Below are 27907 nucleotides of genomic sequence, written 5' to 3' on the forward strand. Positions count from 1 at the left end.
GAATGTAGTGAGATCAGATGTATTAAGTAAGGCCAGGTGTGGTGGCTGATTCCTGCAATCCCTACACTTTTGGAGGCCAACACGGGAGAATCACTTGAGCCCAGGAGTTTGAGACCAGACTGGGAAACATGTGGAAAACTTGTCTGTACCGAAAATACAAAAATTAGCCTGGTGTGCCAGCACACACCTGTGATTTCAGCTATTTGGGAGGCTGAGGTGGGAGGATCATCTAAGTCTGGGGAGGTTGAGGCTGCAGTAAGCCATGATGGTGCCACTGCACTCCAGCCTGGGTGACAGAGTGAGATCCTGTAAAAAACAAACAAGCAAGCAACAGATATTTTATGCCCTTCTCTGGGTAGGAAGCAAAATGAACAGAACTCAGCATTTTAAAATTTAAATTTAATTTTTGAATTTTAATCTATTTATTTATGTATTTTGAGATCAGGTTATAAAACTGGCTAATTTTTGTATTTTGGGTTGAGATGATGTTTTACTATGTTGCCCAGGATGGTCTCGAACTCCTGGGATGAAGCAATCCACCTGCCTTGGCCTCCTAAAGTACTGGGATTACAGGCATGATTCACTGTCAGGCTGCAATTTTTTTTTAATCTCTTGTCTTTCTGAGAGTTTCGTGGCAGAGAGTTTGGTTCGTTTAAGTTCATTCTAAATAGACATTTAGGACGTCAACTTCTGGCCTCATGGACTCTGAGGTTACAAGTCCCCTGGTCTATCACAGGACCATACACGTAAGAAATAAAAAAAAATCAGCCGGGTGCGGTGGCTCACGCCTGTAATCCCAACACTTTGGGAGACTGAGGTGGGTGGATCACCTGAGGTCAGGAGTTCGAGACCAGCCTGGCCAACATGGTGACACCCCTTGTCTACTAACAATAAAAAATTAGCCGGGCGAGGTGGTGCGTGCCTCTAATCCCAGCTACTCAGGAGGTTGAGGTACGAGAATCGCTTGAACCCGGGAGGCAGAGATGGCAGTGAGCCAAGATTGCCCCACTGCACTCACTAGCCTGGGCGACAAAGCAAGACTCCGTCTCAAAAAAAAAAAAAAAAAAAAAAGACTCCGTCTCAAAAAGTAAATAAGTAAATAAACAAACATAACGTTTATAATAAGTAATTGTGTTACAGAGAAATACAGTTATGTACCCTAAACCAAGGTCTCACAGAGAAAAGGAAGCCTGTGCACAGACTGGGTCAACTGTGTCTTCTCTACTGTCCCTACCTCAAAGTTGGTTTCTCCCTCGTTGCCTAGAAAATCGTCGCCCTGACTGGGTATGATTGTTCTTTGATCAGTATATGCATATATATGTATTTTTTCATTCTTTCCTGGCTGATTATTGCGTGGGTGGTTGTTTGGCGCCTCCTAGCGGCCGGCTAGCAGTACAGGCCTCCTCCAGAGGCAGCTTGGGCTGACGGCACGGCTTGTGGCCCACAAGGGAGGCCACCTTTCTAGAGTTCTCTTGTCCTCCGGAGCTCCAGTGGCAGCTGCCGAGGGAGGGACAGTCCTCGCTGTGAGCTGGGCAGAGCTCGGGAGTCCTGCAGCCTTCAGCAGAACAGTCCCGATGGTGCTAGAGCTCTGGCGCGTCCCTTGTGAGTCATAGCTCAGGCGTGTAGGGCTATGGAGGGGAGGCTGTTACCGCACTCCCGGCATGAGCTTAGTGTGGAGCTGCCCGGGCTGGTCCCCAGCTCACCTCAGCTGCGGAGGCCCGACCCTCGGGACCCACCAGGCATGATGCAGGGGGCCGGGGACACCCCCCAAGCCCGGTCGCGGGCCCATGTGTGTCCTGGCCGTCTGAGGCTCCGGCCGATTTTTTTCCCAAGTCCCCATGGAGCGTCAGGGACCGTCCTGTGCCATCTTCCGAGGGCCGGGAAGGGTCCGCCCGTGGGCTTTCCGAGCGCCGAAGGGGCCACATGCTGCTCTGAGGGTGCCGCGGGTTCGGGGGGCTCCCCTGCTTGGTGTCCACCCCCTCTGGTTTCCTCCTCTTCCCAGCCTGCGGGTGGCTCGTCCCCCTGGCTGGGACGCGGCTGTGGGAGCGTGGTGGGATGGCTGAGGCGCGGGCGTCAGAGGGTGTGGCCCGGCAGCTCCCGTCTCAGGAGTGGCTGTGTGGTCTGGAAGTGGTGGTCCAGATCCTGGGCCTCTCCCACTCTGCAGCGGGAAGGAGGGGTCGGCGGGGAGTAGAGACGGGTCGCCCCCGCTCGAGCCCTTCCCCGTCTTTCTGCCGCCGGAGTGGACCAGCAGACAGTGTGGGAGAGCGCTGGGAAGGAAGGTTGGCGGAGTTATACTCCAGACGGACGGGTTCAGGCCCCGCGCGCCACACTCGGCCACACTTGGCGTGTAGTGTGGACCCGGTGGGCCTCTGCCCTCGCCACCGGCTGACTTCTCTGTCCAGCCGCTAGGTCGACCAGATGTCAGCCCCAAGGTTAGGACTTAGCCTCCAGCTTGAAATGTTTAAGACGGACTAGATAGCTCTAGCCCGCGGCAGTACCGCTTAGGTCCAGTAGAGGGTGGGATTACGGCTCACGTGCCCTCCACCTGCCCGGACTCACGCAGGTCATCTTCCCTTTTCTTTTCTCTTTTCTTCTCTTTTCTTTTCTTTTCTTTTCTTTTCTTTTCTTTTCTTTTCTTTTCTTTTCTTTTCCTTTCTTTTCCTTTCTTTTCTTTTTTTCTCTTCCTCTTCCTCTTTTTCTTTCTTCCTTCCTTCCTTCCTTCCTTCCTTTCTTGATGGAGTTTTCGCTCTTGTTGCCCAGGCTGGGGTGCAATGGGGCAATCTCGGCTCACCGCAACCTCCGCCTCCCGAGTTCAAGCGATTCTCCTGCTTTAGCCTCCCGAGTAGCTGGGATTACAGGCGTGCGCCACCACGCCCAGCTAATTTTCTATCTGTAGTAGAGACGGGGTTTCTCCATGTTGGTCAGGCTGGTCTGGAACTCCCGACCTCAGGTGATCCGCCCACCTCGGCCTTCCAAAGTGCTGGGATTACAGGTGTGAGCCACCATGCCTGGCCCCATCCTCCCATTTCTGCCTCCAGAGTAGCTGAGGCTCTGGGGATCTTTCTGGGTTTTTTTTTTTTTTTTTTTTTTTTTCCTTTTATTCTGGCCCCACTTTGAGTTTGTTTCCACAATACATTGAGTTACTATTGTTTTGTTTTGTTTTGTTTTCTCTCTCTTATGCACCTTCCTGCACACTGAAGTTGCTGTTTAAATTTCTTCTTTCATACGTGTGTGTGTGTGTATGTTTTTTTAAATGAGGTCTTCTCACTCAGTCACCCAGGCTGAAGTGCATGTGTGTGATCACGGCTCACTGCAGCCTGGACCTCCTTGGGCTCAGGGGATCCTCCATCTCAGTTCCCTGGGTAGCTGGTACTACAGTCACGTACCACCACGCTGGCTCTTTATTTTGCATTTTTTACCTTTTATTTTTGTAGAAATGAGGTTCTGCCATGTTTCTCAGACTGGTCTCGAACTCCTGTGCTCAAGCAATCCACCAGCCTTGACCTCCCAAAGTGCTGGGATAACAGGCTTACACCATCCTGCCTGGCTGGCTATCTTATCTATCTATCTGTCTATCTATCTATCTATCTATCTATCTATCTATCTATCATCTATCTCTGTCTGTCCGGCTCTGTCTATCTGGCTGGCTCTGTCTCTGTCTTTCTGATCTATCTATCTATCTATCTATCTATCTATCTATCTATCTATCTATCTATCTATCATCTTTTTTTTTTGAGACAGAGTCTCACACTGTCACCCAGGCTGGAGTGCAGTGGCATGATCTCGGCTCACTGCACCCTCCGCCTCCTGGGTTCAAGTGATTCTCCTGCCTCAGCCTCCCAAGTAGCTGGGACTACAGGTGTGCGCCACCACACTCAGCTAATTTTTGTGTTTTTAGTAGAGATGGGGTTTTACCATGTTGGCCAGGATGATCTTGATCTCTTGACCTCGTGATCCGCCCACCTAAGCCTCCCAAAGTGCTGGGATTACAGGCGTGAGCCACTGGCACCCAGCCTGTATCATCTTTTTAGTAGAGATGTGATCTTGCTATGTTGTGCATGCTCTGGATATATATTTCTTTTTTAACTTTAATTATTATTTTTAAATAGAGATGTTGTCTCACCATGTTGGCCCTGGATAGTCTTGGACTCCTGGGTTCCAAGTATCCTCTGTGGCCTCCCAAAGTTCTGGGATTACAGGTGTGAGCCACTGTGCACGGTCTGGTCATGTTTTTGATGTGTTGATTCTTTCCAGTCCAGATGCATAATCTCATGTCTGAACATTCCTGCTGGTATGATTATGACATATGACTTTACCCAGCACCAGAGTGATTTGGTGCCCCTGCCCTGTCCTAGCCCATGGAAGGGATTGTGACATATCCCTGGACCCATTACTGAGATACTGTGACTATTCTACTGCCTTGGCACTGCCCACAAGGGATATTGTGACATCACTACATCATGCACCCCGGTGGTGTGAATCTTCTCTCCAGCCTTGGCTCTTCCACAGGGGACATTGTGTCATATCGCTGGGCCCCACACATAGGTTATATGACTCTCCTGCCTGTGCCCTGCCCATGTGGGCCACTGTGACTTTTGCTGGGTCCAACACCCAGGTGATGTAACTCTACTGCCTATGTCCTGCCTACAGAGACCTTGTGACATATCCCTGCACCCATAACACAGGTAATGCGGCTCTCTTCTGCCTGGCCCCTGCTTACAGAAGGGATTGTGATGTATTACTGGGCTCAGCACCTAGCTCACATGACTCTCCTCTTTCTTTCTAGGTTCTGCCCACAGAGGATACTGTGACATGTCACTGGGCCTAATACTATGCTGACGTACTCTTATGCCTTGACACTGCCCTTAGAAGGCATGGTGATTGATTGCTGGGCCCAGAACCAATGTGATGTGAGTCTCCTGCCTGGACCCTGCCTACAAGGTGCATTGTGACATATCTCTGGGCCCTTTATTTTATGTGACTCTCCTTTCTTACCTGGATGTTGCCCAAAAAGAGATTGTGACATAAATTTGGGCCCAACACAGAGGTGATGTGACTCTCCTCTCCTGCCTGTTCCTTGCCCACCGAAGAGTGAATGACTTATTGCTGAGTTCAGCACACAGGTGATGAGATTCTTCTGCCTGTTCACAGAAGTCATTGTGACATATATCTGGGCCTATCACTGAGATTATGTGACTCTCTTCTTCCTGGAACCTGTCCACAGTGGAGAGTGTCACATGTTGCTTGGCTCAGAACCTACATGATGTGATTCTCTTCTTATGCCTGGGTGCTGCCCACTGGAGTGATTTTGACATGTAGCTGGGCCCAGCCCCAAGGTTATGTGACCACACATCTTCCTGAGCCCTACCCATAGGGGGCATTGTGTCATATCTCTGAGACCTTCAATGAGGTGATGCGACTCTTTTGTTTGGGCCCTCTTCTCAGGATATTGTAAACTGAGCCCAGTATCTAGGTGCTGTGACTCTTCTCTACTGTTTGGTCTCTACCCAAAAAGGGATTGTGACATATCACTCTGTCAAGAACCTAGATGATGTGACTCTCCTCTCCAGCCTGGGACTTCCATACAGTGTGTATTGAGACATATCACTGGGTCCAACACCTAGGTAACGCACCTGTCCTGCATGGGCCCTGCCCATAGGGGTATTATGAGCTATCTTTCTATTAATCACCTAGATGATGTGACACTCCTCTTTTGCCTGGGCCCTGCCAAAAAAGTATTGTTACATATCAGTGAGCCCAGCACCTAGGTGATGTGACTGTTCTCTCATGCATGGGCCCTGCCAACTGGGGTGTTTGTTACATATACCCTGGCCCAGCCCCTAGGTCATGCGATTCTTTTTTTTCCTGAACCCTACCCACAGAGAAAATTTTGACATATTTTTGGGCCCATCATTTATGTGATGTGACTCTTACATGGACCCTCCCCACAAGGGGTAGGGTGACATATTGCTGAACCCAGTACATAGGTGATGTGACTCTCCTTTATGGATTGGGCTTTGCCCAAGCAGGGATTGTGATGTATTGCTGGGCCCACCACCTAGCTGTTGTGATTCTCCTCTTCTGCCTAAGCCCTGCATACATTGTGTATTGTGACATATACCTGGATTCAGCACCTAGGTGATGCAACTTTATGTCATGAGAACTGCCCACAGAAGTATTATGACATATTTCTTTTTCTTTTTCTTTTTTTTTTTTTTTTGAGACAGAGTTTGCTCTTGTTGCCCAGGCTGGAGTGCAGTGGTGTGATCTCGGCTCACGGCAACCTCCACTTCCCAGGTTCAAGTGATTCTCCTGCCTCAGCCTCCCAAATAGCTGGGATTACAGGCACGGCTAATTTTGTATTTTTTTTTTTTTTTAGTAGAGTAGAAAACCACGCCCGGCTAATTTTGTATTTTTTTTTTTAGTAGAGACGGGGTTTCTCCATGTTGGTCAGGCTGGTCTCAAACTCCCGACCTCAGGTGATTCGCCTGCCATGGCCTCCGAAAGTGCTGGGATTACAGGCATGAGCCACTGTGCCTGGCCGACATATCTCTTTTTCATCACCTAGATGATGTGACCATTTTATTTTCCATGTCCCTGGCATATTTTGGGTATAGTGACATATTATTGAGTTCAACACCCATTGGATGGGATTATCTAGGAGATTTAACTCCCCTCTTCTGTCTACACCCTGACCACTAGGAGGATTGTGACGAATCACTGGTCTCAGCAATCGGGGGATTTGTTTTTTTTTGCCTGGTCCTCCTCGCCCACGGAGAACATTGTAACATATCCCTGGTCTCAGCACTCAGGTAATGTGACTCTTCTGACTGTATTCTACTTTCAGGAGGGGATTGTAGCATATTCCCAATGGAGCACCAAGGTGATGTGACACTGCTGCCTGGTCCCTGCCCTCAGAGAAGATTGTGACATATCACTGCCCCAAAACCCAGGTGATGTGAGTCTACTGGTCATTCCCTATTCACTGGTGGGATTGTGATGCATATCTTGGCCCAGCTTACAGGTGCAATGATCACCTTCATACCTTGAAACAACCAGTAGCAGATACACTGTCTCTCATAGCCAGAGTTAGGAAAATGGGTAATATCTTGGGTCTCCTCTTCGTATGAAAGTCATAGAGAATCTCTCACATACTGTGTAAAGTTGTCAAAAGGTACAGTGGATGTCCTAACAGAACTCAGCACACAGGTGAGTTTGTGACACTCATATGTATGACCTGCTGACAGTAAATATTTCATCCTTCCACATAAACACAGCTCACAATTGAGGTTCTGAATGTCACACCCAGAGGCAGTCAAATGTTGGAAAATGGAATCTTATATGTGAATTCGGTCCATGCAGGGGTTGGCGTCTTTCAGACCAAGATTCAGCACACCTGTGAGTCTGTGACTCCACTAAGGGGACACAGTTTGCAGGAGGGATTGAGGTTCTCATACATGGATCCAGACCATCATTGAGATTGTGACTCATTTACTTACACTTAACATACAGGAAGTGTTAGATCTCATACCTAGAACAAGAAAATGTGTGGAATTGTTAATTTCATGCTTCAACCTTCATGCAGGTGTGATTGTGACATACACCTCTGCCCAGGACCTGAGTGATTTGACTCTTCTGCTTGGGCCCAGCATACAGATGGGATTGTGCCACATTGCTGGACCCAGCACTTAGGTGATGTGAGTCTGTTCTCTTGCCTTAGTGCTTTTCACAGAGGGCATTGAGACATCACTGGGCCTAGTGCCCAGGTGACGTGACTTTCCTCTACTTCTTGGGCTTTTCCCAAGAAGGGATTGTAATATATTGCTGGGACCAGAACCTAGGTGATGTGACTCTCCTCTCCTGCCTGGTTCCTCTTGCACGTATTGTGACATGTGGCTGGTCCTGACACCTTGGTAATGTGAATCTCCTGCATGGGACTTGCCCACAGAGGTATTACAACATATATTTTCATTCATCATCTAGGTGATATAATTCTCCTCTTCTGCCTGGCCCCGCCAAAAAGTGGGAGATTATGGCAAATCACTGAACCCAGCACCTAGGTGATGTGACTCTCTTGTTTGGCCTGGGCCTCTCATGTTTTGGGTATTGTAAAATATCACTAGGCCACCACCTATGGGACTGCATGCTCCTACCTTGGCTCTGCCCACAGGGACCTTGTGACATGTATCTGCACCCATGACCTAGAAGATGTGACATTTATTTTTTGCCTGCACAGGAATGATTGTGACATATCCTTGGAAGCAGACACCAGGTGATGTGGCTCTTCTGCTTTGTCTTGCCCCCGGGGAGCACTGTGACATAGTGCTGAGCTCAGCAACGAGTCTGTTGCCTGTGCTGTGCTTTCAGGAGATAATTGTAACAAATCCCTGGCTAAGCACCCAGGTGATGTGACACTCCTGCTTGACTCCTTCCCTCAGAGAAGATTATGAGATATCCATGGCTGAAATCCAGGTGATGTGACTCCCCTGCTAGCTCCCTTCTTGTAAGTACAATTGAGACATATGCTGTGGTCAGCTTACAAGTGTGATGATGACTCTGTCAGCTCACAAATGTAATTATGACTCTCATGCCTCAAGTCAGCTATTAGAAGAAATACTGGCCAGGCACGGTGGGCGGATCACCTGAGGTCAGGAGTTCGAGACCAGCCTGACCAACATGGGGAAAAAATACTGTACTAAAAATACGAAAAAAATTAGCTGGGCCTGGTGGCGCATGCCTGTAATCCCAGCTACTCGGGAGGCTGAGGCAGGAGAATCACTTGAACTGAGGCGGAGGTTGAGGTGAGCGGAGATCATACCATTGCACTCCAGCCTGGGCAACAAGAGTGAAACTCTATCTCAAAAAAAAAAAAAAAAAAAGAAGAAGAAATACTGTCTTTCATAGCTCAGAAAAATGAGCAACATCCTGGGTCTTCTCTTTGTATGAAGGTTATAAAAGATTGCCACACCCCTACACGTAGTATAATGCCCTCAAGTGTTAGCGTGTGTCATCACAGGGCACAGCTCACCTCACCAACCATTAGTATTATCACTCTCACACATGGAAACAGCCTGCTGCTGAGATCTTGAATCTCACATGCAAACAGTCCACAGTTGGAATTGTGACTGTCATATGTGAGCATCCAGCCACAGTTGGGATGGTGACACATTTCTAAACTCAAATCATAGGCAGATTGAGAACTCTACTATTCGGATCCAGCCAATTGGAGAAATGTTGACTCTCACACCTGGGCTTAGGGCCACAGGTATGGTCATGGGGGCACATAAACATGAAGCGGTCAGAGTGAATTGTGACCCGCATTCATACTACATAAAGCCGCTTGGGTAGTATAGAGAGTGTATTAACAAGGCCCAGCACACAGGGGTCATGGTGATAGTTGTATGTACACCCACCCAACAGTATACATCATCATTTCCCCACATGAATACAGCCCACTTTTGGGGTTCTGAATCTCACACCTATAGGCAGTCAAAGGCTGGAAACTTGACTTTCATGTGGATTCAGTCCACAGGTGGGTTGGTGACATTCAGAGCAAGATTCAGCACATCTATGCGGCTGTGACTTTACTATTTATATGTGGCGTGCAGAAGGAGTTGAGATTCTCGTGCACAAGTTCAGTCCACCGTTGAGATTGTAACTCCTGTTCTTAGACACAACATTTAGGAGGTTAACACCAGGACATGTGTGGGATTGTTAATGTCATCCCTGGACCTTCCTGCAGATTTAACTGTGACATTTTTCTCTTTTTTTTTTTTTTTTTTTTTGAGACGGAGTTTCACTCTTATCACGCAGGCTGGAGTGCAATGGCACAATCTCGGCTCACTGCACCCTCCACCTTCTGGGTTCAAGCGATTCTCCTGCCTCAGCCTCCCGAGTAGCTGGGATTACAGGCATGTGCCACCACACAAGGCTAATTTTGTATTTTTAGTAGAGATGGGGCTTCTCCATGTTGGTCGGGCTTGTCTTAAACTCCTGACCTCAGGTGATCCGCCGGCCTCGGCCTCCCAAAGTGCTGGGATTACAAGCGTGAGCCACCGCACCTGGCCCAATTGTGACATTTTTCTATACCAGGCACCTGAGTGATCTGACTCTCTTGTCTGGGACCAGCCCACAGGTGGGATAGTGATATATTGCTGAACCCAGAACTGAAGGGATGTGACTCTTCTTCTGTCTTGGTGCTGCTCGCAGAGGACATTGTGACATCTCACTGGACCTTGCACTTAGTTGATGTGAGTGTCCTCTCCTGCCTTGGCACTGCCCACAGGGGCATTGTGACATATCTCTGGGCCTACATACAGGTTATATGACTCTCATGCCTGTGCCCTCACCACATTGTGACATATTGCTGGGTCCAACACCCTGGTAATGTAACTCTACTGCCAACAAGGAACATTGTGGTATTTTCTTCACCCATTACCCAGGTGATGTGACTCTCTTCTTTTGCCTCGTTCTGCTCACAGGGGGAATTGTGACATATCACTTGGTCCAGTACCAAGCAAGTGTGACTCTTCTATTCATCATAAGTTCTGCTTTCAAGGGAGATTGGGACATATTGTGGGACTCAACACCAATGTGACATTACTGTTTTGCCTTGGCCCAGACCTTAAAGGCACTGTGACATATTGCTCGGACCAGCAACAAGGTGACGAGAGAGAGGTCCTGTGTGGACACTGACAACAGAGAGCATTGTGACATATCTTTGGGAGCATCAACTATTTGATGTGACTCTCCTTTTATACCAAGGTTTTGCTTATAGGGGAGATCGTGATGTATCTTTTGGCCCAGAAATCAGGTGATGTGTTTCTCCTGCCTGAGCTTTGCTCACAGGGAGCATTGTGACATATCACTGGGCCCAGCACCCAGGTGATGGGACTCTACTGCCTGTCCCCTGCTTTTAGGAGGAAATTGTAACATATCTCTGACCAAGCACCCAGGTGATAACTCTTCTGCCTGGTCCCTGTTCTCAGGGAAGATTGTGACACATCCCTGGCCCAGCACCCAGATGATGCAGATGATATAACTCTCCTTCCTGCTCATTCTCTATCCACAGGTAAGATTATGACATATAATCACGCCCAGCTAATTTTTGCCTTTTAATGGAGATGGGGTTTCACCGCGTTGGCCAGGCTGGTCTCGAACTCCTGACCTCAGGTGATCTGCCCACCTTGGCCTCCCAAAGTGCTCAGATTACAGACATGAGCAATGGTCCCTGGCCTAGGGAATGTGACTTTCTTTTGCTGCCTGTTCTCTACTCACAGGGGTAATTGTGACATATTGCTGGTCCCAGCTCCTAGCTGATGTGACTGTTTTCTTTTTCCTAGGTTCTGCCCACAAAGGAGATTGTGACATACTGCTGTGCCTAACACTAAGGTGATGTTAATTCTCTGCTTTGACTATGTCCTTAGAAGGCATTGAGACACACTGCTGGGCCCAGCACCAAGATGATGTGAGTCCTGTGCCTGAACCCTGACCAGAGGTAGCATTGTGACATATTTATTGACCCATTGCAATCTCTCCTATGGACAAAGCCCAGGTAAATGCCCTATTTTACCTACGTGATGTGACATTCCTCTTCTGCCTGGGCCAAGCACACCAGTGATGTAATTATTCTGCCTGTTCCCTGCACACTGGAGTCACTGTGCTATATGTTTGGGCCCATCACCTAGAGGATATGACTCTCCTCTTCCAGGGTCTGTCCTCAGTGGGAATTGTGATATATCGCTTGACGTAGTTCCTATGTGATGTGGCTCTTCTCTCATGCCTGGTCCCTTCCCACTGGGGTGATTGGAACATAAAGCTGAGCCCCACACCTACGTAATGTGACTTTCTTGTTTACAAGCCCTACCCACAGGGGGCATTGTGACATATCTAGGCCTCTCACCTAGGTAATATGACATTTTTGCCTAGGCCCTCGCATCAGGGGGTATTATGAAATATTACTGGAACAAGAACTTAGGTGATGTGGCTCTCTCTACTGCTTGGGGTGTGCTTAAGAAGAAATTTTAATGTATCTCTGTATCCAGCACCAAGGTGATGTTACTCTCCTCTCCTGCCTGGGACTCATACACATTTTGTATTACAACATATCTCTGAATCCAACGTTGGGGAAATGTGACTGTCCTGCATGGGCTCTCCCACAAAAATAACACATCTTTTTACTCATTATCTAGGTGATATGACTTTTCTGCTTGAGTCCTGCCAAAGAAAAGATTGTGACAGATCACTGGACCCAGCACCTTGGTCATGTGACTCCTCATTTGCCTGAGACCTGCATATTTTGGATATTGTGACGTATCACCAGAACAAACACCTAAAGGTTAGAAGGCTCCTTCCTGAGCCCTTCCCACAGGGGTCCTTGTGATGTGTTTCTGTATCCATCACCCAGGAGTTGAAACCCTCTACTTCTGCCTGCATTTTGCCCACAGGAAAGATTATGACATGTTGCTGGGCCCAGCAACCAGGTGATCTTACTCTTCTGCCTGTGCCCTGCTTTCAGGAGGGGATTGTAAAATTTTGGGGTCAAACACCCAGTGACATGACTCTCCTGCCTGGTGTCTGTCCTCAGGGAAGATTGTGACTTAACTCTTTCCCAGCACACAGTTGAAATGACTCTTTTTTTTTGAGACTGGGTCTCGCTCTGTCACTCAGGCTGGAGTGCAGTGGCATGATCTCGGCTTACAGCAACCTCTGCCTCCTGGGTTCAAGTGATTCTCCTGCCTCAGCCACGTGAGTATCTGGGACTACAGGTGCCCATCACCATGCTCAGCTAATTTTTGTATTTTTAGTAGAGACAGGGTTTCATCATGTTGGCCAGACTGGTCTCGAACTCCTGACCTCAGGTGTTCCATTTGCCTTGGTCTCCCAAAGTCCTGGGATTACAGGCATGAGCCACCACACCTGGCTGACATGAGCTTTTCTCTAGAAGACATTGAAACATGTCTGGGCCAAGCATCTGGTGATGTTACTCTTCTCTTTTGCCTGGGCCCTGACCACAGAAGGAACAGGACAGTGACTTATCCCTAGGCCCAGCATGCAGGTGACATAATTTTTCTGCCTAATCTCTGTCCACAGGGGACATTGTGACATGTCCCTGGGACCATAAACTAGATGATATGACTCTCCTTTTGTCTCTGAGACCTGTCCACAGTGGGGATTGTGACATATCACTTGTCTCAGCACCTACATAATGTGACTTTCATCACATTTACCCACCGGGGTAATTGTGACATACAACTAGGCCCAGTCCGTAGGTTATGTGACTCCTCTTCTTCATGAGCCTTACCCTCATAGGACATTTTGACATTTCTCCGGAGCTGACTCCTGCATGGACCCCTTTTTCTCAGGGGTTATTGTGCCATATATATATATCTTTTTTTTCGAGATGGAGTCTCACTCTGTTGCCCAGGCTGGAGTACAGTGGCATGATCTCGGCTCACTGCAATCTCTGCCTCCCAGGTTCAAGTGATTCTCCTGCCTCAGCCTCATGAATAGCTGGGATTACAGGCACGTACCACCATGCCTGGCTAATTTTTTTTTTTTTTTTTTTTTGCATTTTTAGTAAAGACGAGGTTTCACCATGTTGGCCAGGCTGGTCTTGACCTCCTGGTCTCAAGTGATCTGCCTGCCTTGGCCTCCCAAAGTGCTGGGATTACAGGCATCAGCCACCACACCAGCCTGTGCCATATTTTTTGACCTAGCAACAAGGTTATGTGACTCTCCTCTACTGCTTGGGCCCTGTGTACATTCTGTATATTGAAGTATGGCTAGGTCCAACACCTAGGTGATTTGACTCTTCTTTCCATGGGCCCTGCTAATAGGGGAATTCTGACATATCTCTTTGTTTATCACCTAAGTGATATGACTCTCCTATTCTACCTGAACCCTGTAAAAAGAGGGGATTGTGACATATCACTGGACCCAGCAACTAGGTGATATTACTTTCTTTTTTTACGTGGGCCTGTTGTATTTTGAGTATTATGACATATTGCCGGGTCAAACCAAATGGGTGAAAGGCTCTTGCCTGGGCCCTGCCCACAGGAGGCCCTTGTTACATATCTGTGCATCCATTACTTTGGAGGTGTGACTCTCTTCCATCTGCACCAAGCCCATACAGAAAACTGTGACATATCTCTGGGTTCTGCAACCAGGTGGTATATCTTTTGTGCCCAGGCCTTGCCTGCAGGGAGACATAGCTGGGCCCACTACCCAAGTGCTGTGACTTTGATGTCTGTGCCTTGCTTTCAGGAGGGAATTTTAGGGTAACAGAACCCTGGCCAGGCAACCAGGCGATATGCCTGGTTTCTTCCCTGGAAAAATTGTGATATATTCCTGACCCAGCACCCAGGTGATGTTATTCTCTCATTTGCTTTCTACTCACAGGTTGGATTGTGACATATACTTTAGCCCAGCTCACAGTTGTGATGATGACACTAATACCACAAATCAGCCAGTAGGAGAGATACTGGCACTTGTAGCTAAACTTAGAGAAACAGGTAAATTATTGGGTCTTCTCTAGGTAAGAACATCATAAAGGACAACCATTCTTTCACAGTTTGTATAAAGTCTTTGGATGGTACAGAGTGTCATCACAGGGTCAAGCACACAGGTGAGACTGTGTTTCTCATATGAACAACCTACCAAATGTTGGCATTGTCACCCTCACACATGGACAGAGCCCACTGGAAAGATCCTGAATTTCACACGTGGATACAGTCCACAGTAAAAATCGTGACTCTCATATGTGATCATGCGACCACAGTCAAGATGGTGACTCATTTCAAAACAAAGCTCATAGGCCGGTGAGGACTCTTCTCTCTGTACCTAGCCAATTGGAGAGATGTTGACTCTAACATGTGGGCTTAGGTCCATAGGTACAATTATCAGTTCATACTAGAACAGAATTCTCAGAGCAAATTGTGATTATCATGCATATTGTATAAAGCCCTCAGATGGTAACAGAGAGTTTTGTAACAGGGCCCAGCACACAGGTGACATTGTGATACTCATACACACAATCAGCCAACAGTAAAGATGTCATCTTTTCATATGAACACAGCTCACTGTTGAAGTTCTGAATCTCACACCTAGAGATAGCCAAAAATTGGAAAATTGACTCTCACACATGGATTCAGTCCACATGTGGGCTGGTGACTCTCAGACCAAGATTCAGCATATCTGTGAGGCTGTGAGTCCACTAAGGGGACACAGTCCACTGCAAAGATTGAGGCTCTCATGCAGGTATCCAGTCCCCCATTGAGATTGTGACTTGTGTACTCAGACTCAACATACAAAAGGTGTTGACTCTAATACCTAGAAATGGGACATGTGTGGAATTGTAAATTTTTTTTTTTTTTTTGAGACGGAGTTTCAATCTTGTTGCCCAGGCTGGAATGTAATGGTGTGATCTCGGTTCACTGCAACCTCCGCCTCCTGGGTTCAAGCGATTCTCTTACCTCAGCCTCCTGAGTAGCTGGGATTACAGGTGCCCACCACAATGCCCGGCTAATTTTTGTATTTTTAGTACAGATGGGGTTTCACCATTTTGGCCAGGCTGGTCTCAAACCCCTGACCTCATGTGATCCACCTGCCTTAGTCTCCCAAAGTGCTGGGATTACAGGCGTGAGCCACTGTGCCCAGCAGGATTGTTAATTTTATCCCTACATTTTCCTGCAACTGTGATTGTAACATACACTTCTGCCCAGCACCTGAGTGATTTGACTTTTCTGCCTGGTGCCTAGTCCACAGATCAGATCGTGATACATTGCCGGACCCAACACTAGGTGGTATGACTCTGTACTTTTGCCTCGGCACTGCCCACTTGGGACATTGTGACATATCACTGGGCCCCACACCCTGGTTATGTGACTCTCCTACCTGTGCCCTGCCTTCATGGGCCATTGTGACATATTGCCATTTGCAACATCCAGGTTATGCAACTCTCCTTGCTGGGTCCTGCCTACAGGAAGCATTATGATCTATCTGTGTATCCATCATCCAGGTAATGTGACTCTTTCTCCCAGGTCCCTGCTCAAAGAAAGGATTGTTACTTATCATTGGGCCCAGTGCCTAGCTGATGTAACTCTTCTACCTATGTTCTGCTTACAGGGTACATTGTGACATACTGCTGGGCCGAACACCAAGGTGATGCTACATTTTTGCCTTGACATTTTTTTTCATCAGGCATTGTGACATATTGTTGGGCTCAGAACCAAGGTGATGTGATCCTTCTGCCTGAACCCTGCTCAAGAGTCAACACCTTTTGCCCAACAAGAATAGTGACATATTTGTGAATCCATCATCTATGTGATGTGACTCTCTTACTTGGATTTTGCCTATAGGAGAGATTGTGACATATCACAGGGCCTGGCACCTAGATAATGTGACTCTTTCCTGCCATGGCCATGCTCCCATAAAAGAGAGTGACTTATCCCTGGGATCAGCCCACAGGCTATGCAATTGTTCTGCCTAGTGCCTGTCTACAGGGGTTATTGTGACATATCTCTTAGTCTCATTCCTCTTCTCCCTGGGACCTGTCCACAGTGGGAATTGTGACATATCACTTGGCCCAGCACCTATGTGATGTGACTGTTTTCTCATGCTTTGGCCCTGCCCACTGGTTGGTTGTGATATGTAGTTGGGCCCAGCTCTTAGGTTATGTGATCTTTCTCTTCCTCCTGAGCCCTGCTCTCCCAAGACAAGCTCGGTCTTGGAGACCCTAACCCAGAGGAGCTAGAGGAATTAAAGACACACACACAGAAATATAGCGTGTGGAGTGGGAAGTCAGGGGTCTCACAGCCTTCAGAGCTGAGACCCTCAAACAGAGATTTACCCACATATTTATTGACAGCAAGCCAGTGATAAGCATTGTTTCTATAGATTATAGATTAAAAGTATTCCTTATGGGAAACAAAGGGATGGGCGGAAATAAAGGGATGGGCTGGCTAGTCATCTGCAGCAGGAACATGTCCTTAAGGCACAGATCTCTCATGCTATTGTTTGTGGTTTAAGAAGGCGTTAAGTGGTTTTCCGCCCTGGGTGGGCCAGGTGTTCCTTGCCCTCATTCCAGTAAACCAACAACCTTTCAGCATGGGCGTCATAGCCATCACTAACAAATCACAGTGCTACAGAGATTTTGTTTATGGCCAGTTTTGGGGCCTGTTTATGGCCAGATTTGCGGGCCTGTTCCCAACACTACTCACAGGGGACATTGTGACATATCTCTAGGGCTCTCATCTAGATGATGTGACTTTTCTGCCAGGGCTCTTTTCTCAGAGGATACTGTGACATTTCTCGACCTAGAACCTAGGTGATGTGACTCTCTTCTGCTTGGGCTCTGCCCGAGATGTGACTTTTTTTTTTCCCCCTGGGCTTTGTATACATTGTGTATTGTGATATATGACTGGGTCTAAGACCCAGGTAATATGACTCTAACTCATGGGTTCTGTTCAGAAGGGTATTATGACATATCATTTGTTCCTCACTTAGGTGTTATGACTCTCATCTTTTCACTGGAACCTGCCAAGAAGGGTGATTGTGACATATCACTGGACCCAGCACCTTGGTGATGTGACTCTCCTCTCCTCTTGGGCCCTGCATACATTGTGTCTATGGAAATATAGCTGGTCCAACACCTAGGTAATGTGACTCTCCTGCATAGGCCTTGCTAATAGGGGAAGTATGACATATGTTTTATCACTTAAGTGATGTTACTCTCCTTTTCTTCCTGAATCCTGTAAAAGGGGGGGATTGTGACCCTATCACTGAACCCAGCACATAAGTAATATTGAGTTTCCTGCATAGGCTCTGTTCAGAAGGGTATTATGACATATCTTTTTGTTCATCACTTTGTGACTTGTCTTTTGACTGGAACCTGCCAAAAAGGGTGATTGTGACATATTACTGGACCCAGCACCTAGGTGATGTGGCTCTCCTTTTTTTCTGGGCCTCACATATTTTGGGTATTGTGATGTATAGCTGGGCTCAACACCTAGCAGTTGGGGAGCTCCTTTCTTGACCATTCCCACAAATGACATATCTCTGCTATGACCACCTATGACACATGAGCTAAATATGTGACTCTTCTTTTCTGCCTGCACCCTGCTAACAGAGAAGATTGTGACAAATTGCTAAGTGCAGTGTATCTTGTGCTGACCTTGTATCTCAGCCTGTGACCAAGAATGCCTAACCTCCGGGGAATGCAGCCCTGTAGGTCTCAACCTCAATTTACCCAGCCACTACTCAAAATAGAGTCACTCTGGTTTAAATGCCTCTGACATTAAGATACACTATAAAATTATGAAAAAAGTTTATTTGAATTTTAGCAAATGAGAAATGAAATAATTAGAATGGGCTATTCTGAAAGATATAGCATTAGTTATATTTGTGTTTGAGTTTTCGATTAACCTATATTTGTTACTTATGAATAGATATCTTGTTTTATTCTGTCTAAACAGATACACTAGGTGGGGTGTAATGCTGGCTCATGCCTGTAATTCCAGCACTTTGGGAGGCCGAGGTGAGTGGATCACCTGAGGTCAGGAATTTGAGACAAGCCTGACCAACATGGCAAAAACCTGTCTCTACTAAAAATACAAAAATTAGCTGGCCATGGTGGCAGGTGCCTGTAATCCCAGCTACTTCGGAGGCTGAGGCAGGAGAATCGCTTGAACCCGAGAGGCGGAGGTTGCAGTGAGCCAAGATCATGCCACTGCATTCCACCCTGGGTGACAGAGCGAGACTCTGTCTCAAAAAATAAGATAAAATAAGCGGCCAGGCATGCTGGCTCATGCCTGTAATCCCAACACTTTGGGAGGATGAGGAGGGTGGATCACAAGGTCAGGAGTTCAAGACCAGCCTGGCCAAGATGGTGAAACCCTGTCTCTACTAAAAATACAAAAATTAGCCACGTGTGTTGGCGGGTGCCTGTAATCAAGATGGTGAAACCCTGTCTTTACTAAAAATACAAAAATTAGCCACGTGTGTTGGCGGGTGCCTGTAATCCCAGCTACTCGGGAGGCTGAGGCAGAGAATTGCTTGAACCCAGGAGGCGGAGGTTGCAGTGAGCCAAGATCTCACCATTGCACTCCAGCCTGGGTGACAGAGGGAGATTCTGTCTCAAAAAAAAAAAAAAAAAAAAAAGACGACATAAATTTAATGTTAAGTGTGGACTCATAAAGAACCTAGACAGCCACCAAGCCATTTGTTTATTCTCGATTTCTTAAAGTTTCCATTATTAAAAGCTCTGCATTCCATTACTCATCACAGAAGCAATCCAGTCAATTTAGTTAGCTTTGCTCAATACTATTGTATCTGTAATACTGTGGCAGGCCAGACCTCACTAACAACTGTTTCAGTACTGACTGAGTGGTTAAGTTAAATATTAAAAGCCAGTGACCGGCCGGGCGCGGTGGCTCACACCTATAATCCCAGCACTTTGGGATAACCTAAATTAAATATGAATTAAGTTTGTGTGGGGGGGGGGGGGGCGGGGGTGACTATTCCAAATTACTAAACAGATTAAGATCAATTTTTTTTGTCAAACATATAATTCTGAGAAACAATCAATACTTCATGTACCTTTCTGCTACCTAATAGGCTATTTAAGCATTTATACAGAAATTTGATACAGTTGTCATTTTTAATGCATGTTTTCTGATAGTATAAAAGCTCTCTCATGCAAGAAGGCTGACGTTGTAATAGTAGCTAAAAGAATATTAGAAAATTTTTTTTTCATGGGACATTTCTGAAAGGTCTCTAATGATTAAGATACTTATTTCACTAGACAAGTTGTAAAACTATTAAATAAGGTATTGTTCCTGGACCAAACTGAGAGTTGGGCTGCTATTTCTTACGGCCCAATAACGAGATGCAGATGAACTGGGGAGGAAGAGTTTTATTTCTGCAACCAGTTACAGGGAGAAGGCCTGGAAATTATCACCAGACCAACTCAAAATTACAATGTTTTCCAGAGCTTATATACCTTCTAAGCTATATGTCTACATGTAAGTGTGCATTCATCTAAAGAGATAAGTGATTAACTTCTTTTATTTAATCTGTAACTAAGGTCTGAGTCTTGAAGACCTTCCCCTGCAGCCTCAGTAAATTTACTTAATCTAAATGGGTCCAGGTGCTGGGGTGATTACCCTTATCCTGTCTCCTGCTAAATCACGGTGGTTTGGTGAGTTCCTTCAGACCTCCAATAAACTTGTTTGTGGAGGCCTGGGGAATTTCTTCAGACCCCCAATAAAACTTGTTTAATCCTATAAGGCCCAAGAAAGGCCTAGGCGAAACTCTGGATGGGCTTTTGTTACATCCCCACCTTTGTATAAGGTCACTGGCTTTTTTTTTTTTTTTTTTTTGAGACGGGGTCTCACTCTGTCACCAGGCTGGAGTGCAGCTGCACAATCTCGGCTCACTGCAACCTCTGCCTCCAGGGTTCAAGCCATTCTCCTGCCTCAGCCTCCCAAGTAGCTGGGACTACAGGCACGTGCCACCATGCCCAGCTAATTTTTTTGTATTTTTAGTAGAGACGGGGTTTCACCATGTTGGCCAGGATGGTATCGATCTCCTGACCTCGTGGTCCACCTGCCTCGGCCTCCCAAAGTGCTGGGATTATAGGTGTGAGCCACCGCGCCCGGCCAGTCACTGGCTTTTAATATTTAACTTAACCACTCAGTCAGTACTGAAACAGTTGTTAGTGAGGTCTGGCCTGCCACAGTATTACAGATACAATAGTATTGAGCAAAGCTAACTAAATTGACTGGATTGCTTTTGTAATTGCAGATTGATGACAATCAGATTCACTTAGAGTGGAAAAAATATGTTGGCCCTTATAAAATAGTCATTAGAAGGCCTATTGCATAATAGAACCTCATGTGTCTTCTGTTACTAAAGTCTAACATTACTAAATTCAACAAGGCTTTAATGCATTATGGCAAAGCACATTTTCACCAGGTGAAGAAAGCCTTTACTAGTCTACTGACTGAGGAGAGTAAAACCCTTTATAATCAAGGATCCAGAGATTGAATCTGCCTGCCACCTACACTGACGCAAGACTTCAAGACCTTGAACATTGGATTGATAATCTCACAACTTAGAAGGGCTCCTCCAAACTCTTGCAATTGTAAACCCATAGGAGATTTGAAGGTAAAGCTAACCAGGGAAGTTTGTCCTCAAAAGCAGATGGCCGTCTCCATGTAGATAGCTTTTTTCACAAGATCAAAAATCAAGACATCTCGTTATCATGACAGTGTTAGTTCACAGTTTGTTTATGGTTCTACAAACAACAGAAATTTTAAAAAGTGGTCTCGTGTGCACTCATGGGGTTATACTTATATGTAGAGAATTTTGCAGCCAACATTATATATGAGGAAACTTATTCCTTGAAAGGTAAAAGAAGAAGGGCCAATGTAGGTGAGAAGTTTTAATGAAACAGTTGTTTTCTCACAATATTAAAAACAGAATATTGGTCCACTGCTCTTAACCTATTTCATAAGTTAAAAAGAACTTATTCAGAATAGGTTAAAGAGCGTTGCCAGGAGGCCATTACTCTTCTGAATGGTTATCATTGTTTAGAGTAAATGAGGCAACGGTTACAAAATGTATCCCTCTCAATAGGGCTCTTTAGCAGATTATACCATAAAGGCTATGCTTACACAATAGACTTTAAATTTTCTCACAAAGTTGTGCTAAATATAATTTCTTTTGATTACTTACTGGATAAATAGATATCTGTGCAGTTGCTAATAGTTGCCCATGGAGAACTACAGCAGGTATTACAGAGATGCAGTTGTAGATGATTCATGAACAGGCTAATTAGATGAAATGAGTAGGCCATTTTTCTAGCTAATTATTTGATCTATTTAATTTTAACTGGTTGTTCATGGGGACCCTGGCTAAAAAGCATGCTTCAAACTCTTGGTATTATCCTCCTGATAGTCAAAATGGTAATCTTCCTACTGCACTGTGTTCTCTCAACAGATATAAACGTTTGAATGTAGTCATCTGTAGAATGTCAAATGGTCTCTCTTTAACTGGAATGACAGAAACTCAAAGACATATGTGACTATGAAGACACCACAACCTATGAATGACATGCTAAGGACAAAAAACAAAAATAATGGAAACTGAGAGTTGCACTAAAGCCCCGAGTTTTGGTCACACTGTGACCTACGTAAGAACTTAACCAAATGGGGAATTTTTTAAAGAAAACTATTGGAGGCCATAATTCTGGACTGATCTTATGCACTAGGTCCAAACAAACTAAACCAAAATGAGTCACTCATGCTAGATGTGACATAATTAAACTAAAAATTTAAGGCAATAGGTAGATTCTAAAACTGGCCAGGTTTTGTTTTTCTTCTGTAAATAGCAGATTTCAACACAAGGAGGTCCCCTGTACTCTAACGCTTTAAAAAACAAATAAAAATAATTTCAAAATAATAAGCTGAAGTTTTTATTTCCACTTTACAAACCCACAGTTCTGCTATTTCATAGTGGGATTTGAGTCTAAATAAGTACATTTTTGATGGTGACAAAATGATATTAATGTCTAAAGTTTTGGTCTCAAACTTGAGAAGATGACAAAAGGGAGAAATTGTTAAATTAGTTATAGCCTAAAGCTTCCCTGTTATGTTTAATTTTGGCTAATAGGATTTGTTTTTTGTTTTTTTTTGGTTTTTTTTGCATAGTAAACTTAATATTCAAATAGGACAAATCTTAAGCTGTAATAAATCTGGCTGTTTCTGTACCTCACTTCCATTTTCTGTATGTCGTTTTGCTTTTCTGGTTCATAAAAATTTTACCAACATGTAGCTGTGTTGGAGTCTGTCCGAGCCTACTCTGGATCCATAGGTTACCCGATTTGCAAATCACGATTTGCTCATTTAAACTCTTAAATTTAATTTTTCTGAAGTTTTCTTTTACAAATTTTCAAATTTTTTTATGATGAAAATAAATAATGTGTTATTGACCTTTGATTTTCTAAACTCATCACACAGCTATTTTCCCAAATTATTATTATTATTATTATTATTGAGACAGAGTCTCACTCTACCACCCTGGCGAGAGTGTGGTATAACTAATCATGGCTCACTGAAGCCTTAATCTTCCAGGCTCAAGCAATTCTCCTGCCCCAGCCACCCAAGTAGCTGGGACTACGGGCATGCAAAATCATGCCTGACTAATTTTTAATTTTTTTTTCATGGACACTGGATCTCACTATGTTGCCCAGTCTGCACTTGAACTCCTGAGCTCAAGTGATTCTCCTATTTCAGCTTCCCAAAGTGCTAGAATTACAGGTATGAGCCGCCACGTACTTCTGCAATTTCTTGACAAGATTATTCTCAATAATAAACAGTACTATATTGGCAGAAATATAAAGGGAATCTGGCTTCTATTTTAGAAGTTTCACTCTCCAGGATTTCAAGGGTCTAGGGCAGCTACTTTAGTACTATAATTTGATCTATGGAGGTGCATGGACTTTGGAGTCAGAGAGAGTTGATCCTGAAGGTGGGGTACAGTGGCTCACATCTGTAATTCCAGCACTTTGGGAGGCCGAGATGGGTGAATTGCTTGAGGTCAGATGTATGAGATCAGCCTGGCCAACATGGCAAAACTCCGTCTCTACTAAAATACAAAAATTAGTTGAGTGTGGTAGCATGCGCCTGTAATTCCAGCCACTCAGGAGGCTGAGGCATGAGAATCGCTTGAACCCAGGAGGCAGAGGTTGCTGTGAGCCAAGATCGCGCCACTGCACTCCAGCCTGGGCAATAGAGCAAGACTTCATCTTAAAAAAACAAAAACAAAGCAGTTGATATTGAGTCTCAACCCAGCCAGTTAGTAGCTGTGGTTCTTTGGACAAGTTCCTTGATGTGAAAGAGTTGTATGAACCACATATGCAAAAAAAGGCAGAATGACACTGATTGCAAAAATTGTAGCAAGTTTTCATGCCTCCTATATCCATTGCCAGGTGCTTTCACAGCTGTTGCCATTGAAATACAAAATTTGTTTTCCAAACCATAGATCTGGCTGACCTTACTTGCTCAGGACAGTAGAAACCTGTGAACATGACAGTGGGCTAGTTTGGGGCGTAGGCTCAAATGGTCTTGAATGCTTCTGTTTTTCTTTCAGAATGCTGCCATCTCCATGATGGCCTACGTTAGCCAGGTGGAAAATAGGATACCATGGGGAGGAGAAGCAAGGTGCCCCTGTTGACAGCCCCAGAAGCAGAAGCTCACTCCCAGAAACACAGCTGCCTAGTGAAAAGGCAGCTGCTGATACATGTCTGAAGGAGCTCAGTTGAGCCCAGCCTAAATGGCTGACCATCTCAATTACGAGCGAATAAGTTTTGGATGGTTTGTTATGCTGCAATAGCTAACTAATACATGCACCCTGTGCAGATGGAATGCCAGGATTTAATGACAGGTTGATTACTAGTTACCTTCTGACAGTGGACACCCTAAAGGTACTGACTTTTTTTTTTTTTTCCTGATTTGAAGTTGGATGTCCCCTAAGACAATGTTTAGTAATGCAGAAATACAGGTAGACATCTATGTGTGTGATTGGTGCTTATACTCACACAGTACCCCACACCACAGGAGAAAACAGATAACCACAGCCTGACCATTAGAGCCAAGGCCAAATACCAAAATAAGTTTGCCTTTAATTTATTTTCTTCATATCTAAAAGTTGGAGGTTAAGACTGGACAGACCTGAAGACATAGAGTTTTCTTCTCCTGTGGCCCCAGAATTTTTTGTTCACTGTCTGATCTCTGGATGAAAGGTGGACAACAGGTAGCAAAGAGTGGTCTACCTGTGGTTATTTTATTCGTGCTGCCCTCTGCCCTTGCTATGGCCACTATCTGTCCCACCCTCAGAACCGAAGATAGATGTTAGTAGAGAGAGGCTGTCACCTCACCTCTGGCAGAAAAGGGATGTTCAGGGCCTCCACCCACCTGACATCAGAGCTGCACTTCAACGTGGCAGCTGTTGGCCGTGTGTGGCTCCTGGGTGCCTAGAATGTGTCTGGTCTGAACTGCAATTTGCTAGAAAGGTAAAATACAGAGTTGGTTTTGAAGATTTAGTTCCAAAAATATATATAGTGCCTTAATAATTACATATTGCTGTGAACCCAGAAAATCTGAGACAGGTCTCAGTTAATTTAGAAAGTTTTTTTGCCAAGGTTGAGAACACACCTATGACATAGTTTCAGGAAGTCTTGAGGACACCTGCCCAAGGTGGTCAGGGAACATATTGGTTTTATACATTTTAGGGATGTATGAGGATGTATGAGACATCAATCAATATATGTAAGAAGTACATTAGTTCTGTCTGAAAAGATGGGACAACTTGAAGCAAAGGCGAGAAGACATGAAGCTGGAGGGAGCTTCCAGGTCACAGATAGGTGGTTACATTCTTTTGAGTTTCTGATTGGCCTTTAGTTTCCAGCTTGAGTTTTCCTTAGTAATTTTGGGGGCCCAAGATATTTTCCTTTCACATTGCTCACATATTAAAATGATAATATTTTAAACATATTGGGTTAGTTACATTATTACAATCAATTCCACGTGTTTCATGTTTCTTTTTAAAGTTTGGCTACTAGAAAATTAAAAATTCACATGTGGCTCACATTTTTATTTCAGAGGACTGCCTCCTTTTTAAAATCTCAGGCTGCCTGCTCAAAGGACCAGAAGCCAGGAAGGTGATAAAAGCTAAAATTTAAAAGTCATTGTTATTATATTCTTTTCATTTGTGACTAGCCATATAGTATATTATTTATAAATGCATATGACCTTACACACAAGGTTCAATGCAAACACCCTCTAGGGTGGGCCTGGCTCAGCTCGGAGGAAAGCCTGCCTGAAAAAGCTGCAGCTAGGCTGTCACTCTTCATTCAGCCCGGTAACGGATCACACCCTCTGTCACTCAGGGCCTGAGGGGGCGGGTCTTAAACATTATCCAATCAGGGACGCTGGGCTGGGGACAGTCCAGTCAGGCACGCAGATGTAGCGGACAGGACGGTTTCCGGAATATGGCGGGGCGTTTGGCGCTTGCTGCAGCCAGAGCTCCAGGTGTCGTTTTCATTTCTGTGTCCTCTTCCTAGAGGCCCAGCCTGTGTGGCCGTGTGACCTGCAGATATTGGGAGATCCACAGCTAAGACTCCAGGACGCCCTGGAAGCCTAGAAATGGTGAGAGTGCCGGGTGTGACGTCCCGAGAGAGGGGGAGGGGCTGGTCGGAAGCGTGGGAAGTGGCCGTGGTGGACTTAGGTCTCCCCGCAGTCAGCTCCACAATCCGCGCCGGGAATTCTCCTTGCCCAGCTCGGCTTCAGTCTGTTTCAGCCATAAGATGGCGACTGTGCTGACAGCCGGGCCCCGGGCGTCCTGTCTTCTCTCCGCAGTGACTGTGCCTGACCTGTAGCCGTGTCTGGGGAGCTCTGCACGCGCAATTCTGCAGTCTCTCCCAGATTGTGCAAGAACCATGGGAGGGGCATCGGGGGGAATAGTGACTCGGGGTGCGGGTTCATGAGCGGGAAGAGCTTTGGTCCGTGGGGTTCCCAGTTCCCATTCTCTCCTATTAAAAATCTATGGGAATGGCCGGGCGCGGTGGCTTACGCCTGTAATCCCAGCAGTTTGCTGGGAGGCGGGCGGATCACTGAGGTCCAGCATTCGAGAACAGCCTGGCCAACATGGTGAAACCTCGTCTCTAGTAAAAATACAAAAATTAGCTGGGTGCGGTGGCTGTAATCCCAGCCATTTGGGAGGCTGAAGCACGAGAATCGCTTAAAGCCAGGAGACCAAGATTGTGCCATTGCACTCCAGGCTGGTTGACACAATGAGACTCTCTCAAAAAGAAAAAAAAAAAAGGGAGTCACCGCAAAATATTAAAGAATTTAATCAAAGAGTGGTTCTAAAATTGTAAAGCACCCAGCTGTGGGATGTAGTTTGTGGTCCTTTGGAGGAGCTTGAAGGAAAGACTTTGTGCATGATACAAAAACGCAAATTCAGTAATTGGTTAGGTAGGGTTATGTAGTTTCTTAATTTCCATCTTCAGCTTACAAAATTTCCTGGTTATGTAATCAGAGCTTAATTCCAGTTAATAGTTTGTTAGCCCTGTATTTGTTTTCCCCAGTGTAGTAATTTACAAAAAAAAAAAGCATTTGAGTTAGTTTTTTTTTTTTTTTTTTAGACGGAGTTTCGCTCTTCTTGCCCAAGCTGGACTGCAGTGGCGCGATCTCGGCTCACTGCAACCTCCGCCTCCGTGTTCAAGTAATTCTCCTGCCTCAGCCTCCCGAGTAGCTGGCATTACAGGCAGGCACCACCACGCCTGGCTAATTTTGTATTTTTAGTAGGGACGGGGTTTCTCCGTGTTGGTCAGGCTTGTCTCGAACTCCCGACCTCGGGTGATCCGCCCATCTCGGCCTCCCAAAGTGCTGGGATTACAGACGGGAGCCATTGCACCCGGCTTAAGTTAGATTTTTTAAAAGCAGGAATTCAGGGACTACAGCCACCTCAGTCGAATTGCCTACCACTTAACTATTTTCACTCCCTACACAAAACTGATCTTACCCTGCATTTTTCACAGGTGTCCTAAGCAGGGTCTCAAGTCTACCCCCACACCCCCCATTTCTCCAGCCTAACTCTGGCTTGCAGTAAAATACAAAATTTCCATTTCCTCCTGACAATCCCAAATGCCAACTCCCCCTCCCTAATTCACACTATTAACTATTTGTCCTTTTGTGTACATTTTTGATACTGTATTTTAATTAAACATTTTTTGACAAAGCATTGGATGGCACATTTAAAAAGATTTGTTTTCTGTTTATAAATATTTTCCATAAGAAGAAAGCAAGGAATAATCTTCTGACACTGTATTGTAAAAAAATCTTTG

General features: G+C 45.6%; 1 protein-coding gene and 2 long non-coding RNA genes across 10 annotated transcripts in view; 2 read left to right on the forward strand and 1 right to left on the reverse strand.

Annotated features, from left to right (window-relative positions):
- The window catches only part of LOC129051932 (uncharacterized), a 34930-nt gene extending 29503 nt beyond the window's left edge, over positions 1-5427 (reverse strand). The window contains exons 1-2 of the long non-coding RNA XR_008516500.2: positions 4996-5427; positions 4124-4285 (exon numbers count right to left, since the gene is read on the reverse strand). This is a non-coding gene — a long non-coding RNA (uncharacterized LOC129051932). The remainder of the gene's footprint in view (positions 1-4123; positions 4286-4995) is intronic.
- Positions 1-22464, forward strand: LOC129051917 (uncharacterized). 4 transcript variants are annotated; one of them, XR_010138578.1, is made up of 18 exons: positions 1-1602; positions 4787-4910; positions 6848-6953; positions 7586-7697; positions 7984-8060; positions 8171-8272; positions 8439-8503; positions 10129-10250; positions 10920-11071; positions 11343-11554; positions 12192-12337; positions 12670-12747; positions 14401-14513; positions 15948-16018; positions 16126-16233; positions 17506-17655; positions 20803-21165; positions 22000-22464. It is a non-coding gene; the product is annotated as an uncharacterized LOC129051917 (long non-coding RNA). The 4 variants fall into 4 exon arrangements; XR_010138579.1 differs by lacking the exons at positions 7984-8060; positions 10129-10250 and having other exon boundaries at positions 1-4685; positions 4787-5123; positions 8237-8503; positions 10482-11071; XR_010138580.1 differs by lacking the exons at positions 7984-8060; positions 10129-10250 and having other exon boundaries at positions 1-4685; positions 4787-5123; positions 8237-8503; positions 10482-11071; positions 11427-11554.
- Positions 22465-25179: 2715 nt separating this feature from the next.
- Positions 25180-27907, forward strand: part of ZNF429 (zinc finger protein 429) — a 36431-nt gene continuing 33703 nt past the window's right edge. For 3 of the 5 annotated variants that reach the window (XM_054540019.2, XM_054540022.2, XM_054540024.2), the window contains exon 1: positions 25996-26207. Coding sequence is in view for 3 of the 5 variants with exons in the window: in XM_054540024.2 (XP_054395999.1) it covers positions 26205-26207 (3 nt within the window). In the remaining 2 variants the exon portion in view is untranslated. Of the gene's footprint in view, positions 25424-25661; positions 25744-25994; positions 26208-27907 lie in introns of those variants that run through there. The other 2 variants (XM_054540018.2, XM_054540021.2) reach the window with 2 other exon arrangements.

The sequence above is a fragment of the Pongo abelii genome, chromosome 20 (genome assembly GCF_028885655.2).
Source record: "Pongo abelii isolate AG06213 chromosome 20, NHGRI_mPonAbe1-v2.0_pri, whole genome shotgun sequence".
NCBI classification, from domain to species: Eukaryota; Metazoa; Chordata; class Mammalia; order Primates; family Hominidae; genus Pongo; species Pongo abelii.